Raw genomic sequence first — 1,829 nt, 5'->3', positions numbered from 1 at the left:
ATCAGCTTAAGCAAGTGAACTTAATGCACATAACCAGTTTCAAACTTATTTTCAAGCATTATTAATTCCACATTTGGTTAATCACTAGATCTTGGGAACATTTAAGCTTTGGAAGTGGGAAAGGTTCTTGTAAGCTTGACAAGAAGCATTTAGTGCACCATTTTCAGATCACCTACCAACTAGTTTATGGGATGGAAGTTGTTTTTCCATCCTCCTTGGGAACACCAATGATGAAGTTGCTTCAAGAACTGTAGGTTGAACCAAATAGTGTCCAAAGAAGAATCAACCAAACAATACATCTTCAACAAACTAGGGAGGAAGTATATATCAAGTCTCAAGTTGTGCAGGAAAGGATTAAAAATATTTTTGATAAGAAAACCAAGGTTGAAGATTTCTACCTTGGTGAGAAAGTCCTAAAGTGGGATTCAACGAAGGAAGATAAAGGTAAACATGGGAGATTTGATTTCCTATGGAAAGGTCCATAGGTCATTTATGATTTCGGAGGTAATAATACTTTCTTCCTCAGAATCCAATAACTGATACTTTGGGAGAGCAAGAGCAGGGAGCTGAGAATAGCAATGGAGAGTTAGGGTTAGGATTGGGAACAGGTGTCCCCAGGCGGACCTGCTCCTGGGCAGGTGCAGGAGACCTCGTACTCACCTGTAGAACCAAAAAATAGATTAGTAGTAATCAAAATAAGAACAAAAATCACCGAAAACAGGCCAGACTACAAAGGAATGATAGAAGCAAGTGGAGGGGGAGAGATCCCCTCCTACAAGGAGATCACAGCAGGGGATTCAAGTCGAATTGGGGAAAACGGTGGACCTGGAAATCGTGGCAAGAATGCACTGGTGATGGGAGAAGTATGGCAGGCAAGGACAGGGAACAAATTCTTGCCGTGGGTGACCAAAAAGCCCAGGTTTGTAATCCAGAATAATAAACTAGAAGATTACAGAGGTTATATGAAAGATCATGCACTTATTTGTAAATTTATAGGAACTTGGCCGTCTGACAAAGATCTGATGAAATGGATACAACAAAATTGGAAACCCAAAGGTCATATTGATCTTAAATTGGGGGAAAAGGGTTTTTTCACAGTAGTATTTACAAATCTGGAGCATAAGGAGAGGATATTCGAAGAAGGACCATATTTCTTCAACAACGCAGGATTATTTATGAGACAATGGGAAGATTGTTATAACCCGGAAAAAGAAAGGATGTTAGCGGCACCAGTTTGGGTCAGACTATTAGAACTTCCAATAGAGTTTTGGGATCCGGAGATTCTAGAAGGAATTGGGAACTCAATAGGAACTTTTGTGAAGGTAGCAGAGATGACCAAGAGAGGCAAATATACATCATATGCTAGGATCTGTGTCTATATGAAAATCACAGAACCCCTGTCGGACCACATTGAAATAGAATATCACGATGAAGTCTGGCAACAACCAGTTGATTATGAACACATCCCATTTAGGTGCAGATGGTGCCTGAGTACGGCCATCTGTTTAAACACTGTCTGAAAAATGAAGGCAACTCCTCAAAAAATCAAGGGGACGAAAAGAAAAGTACAGAGCAGGAAGGAAAGATGAACGAAGGAAGTAGAGGAGGGTTTATGGAAGTACAGAGAAGGAAAAGACCCCAAAAATGAAAAACCAGACCTAACCCTTCCTACCCAGAAGGCAACCAGAAAATCCAGAACCAGCTCAAAGCCCTGCGAGATCTAGAAATGGAAGTGGAAGGAGAAGAAGAGGAAGAAGAAACAAGAGAAGTCCAGAAAGAAAATAGGAAGGAAGTCAAGGAAAAGAATAAAATAATATTGGACAACGAGG

The 1,829-nt window shown here is 40.5% G+C and overlaps 1 protein-coding gene across 1 annotated transcript; it reads left to right on the top strand.

Moving 5' to 3' along the window:
• Positions 1-737: 737 nt before the first annotated feature.
• Positions 738-1,520, top strand: LOC149168056 (uncharacterized). Its single transcript, XM_089430682.1, has one exon. It carries the CDS (start codon positions 738-740, stop codon positions 1,518-1,520), a length of 783 nt encoding a protein of 260 aa, XP_089286808.1.
• Positions 1,521-1,829: the final 309 nt, after the last annotated feature.

The sequence above is a fragment of the Pinus tabuliformis genome, chromosome 5_1 (assembly GCF_031772625.1).
Source record: "Pinus tabuliformis cultivar Carrire ecotype Pingquan chromosome 5_1, CPIR1, whole genome shotgun sequence".
In the NCBI taxonomy this organism is placed as follows: Eukaryota; Viridiplantae; Streptophyta; class Pinopsida; order Pinales; family Pinaceae; genus Pinus; species Pinus tabuliformis.
Note: the sequence above shows the minus strand (reverse complement) of the source record. Positions and strands in the feature narration are given on the sequence as shown.

Bases quoted from the DNA above. Each gene is read 5' to 3' on its own strand.
- LOC149168056 (XM_089430682.1), top strand. From the start codon at position 738: ATGATAGAAGCAAGTGGAGGGGGAGAGATCCCCTCCTACAAGGAGATC.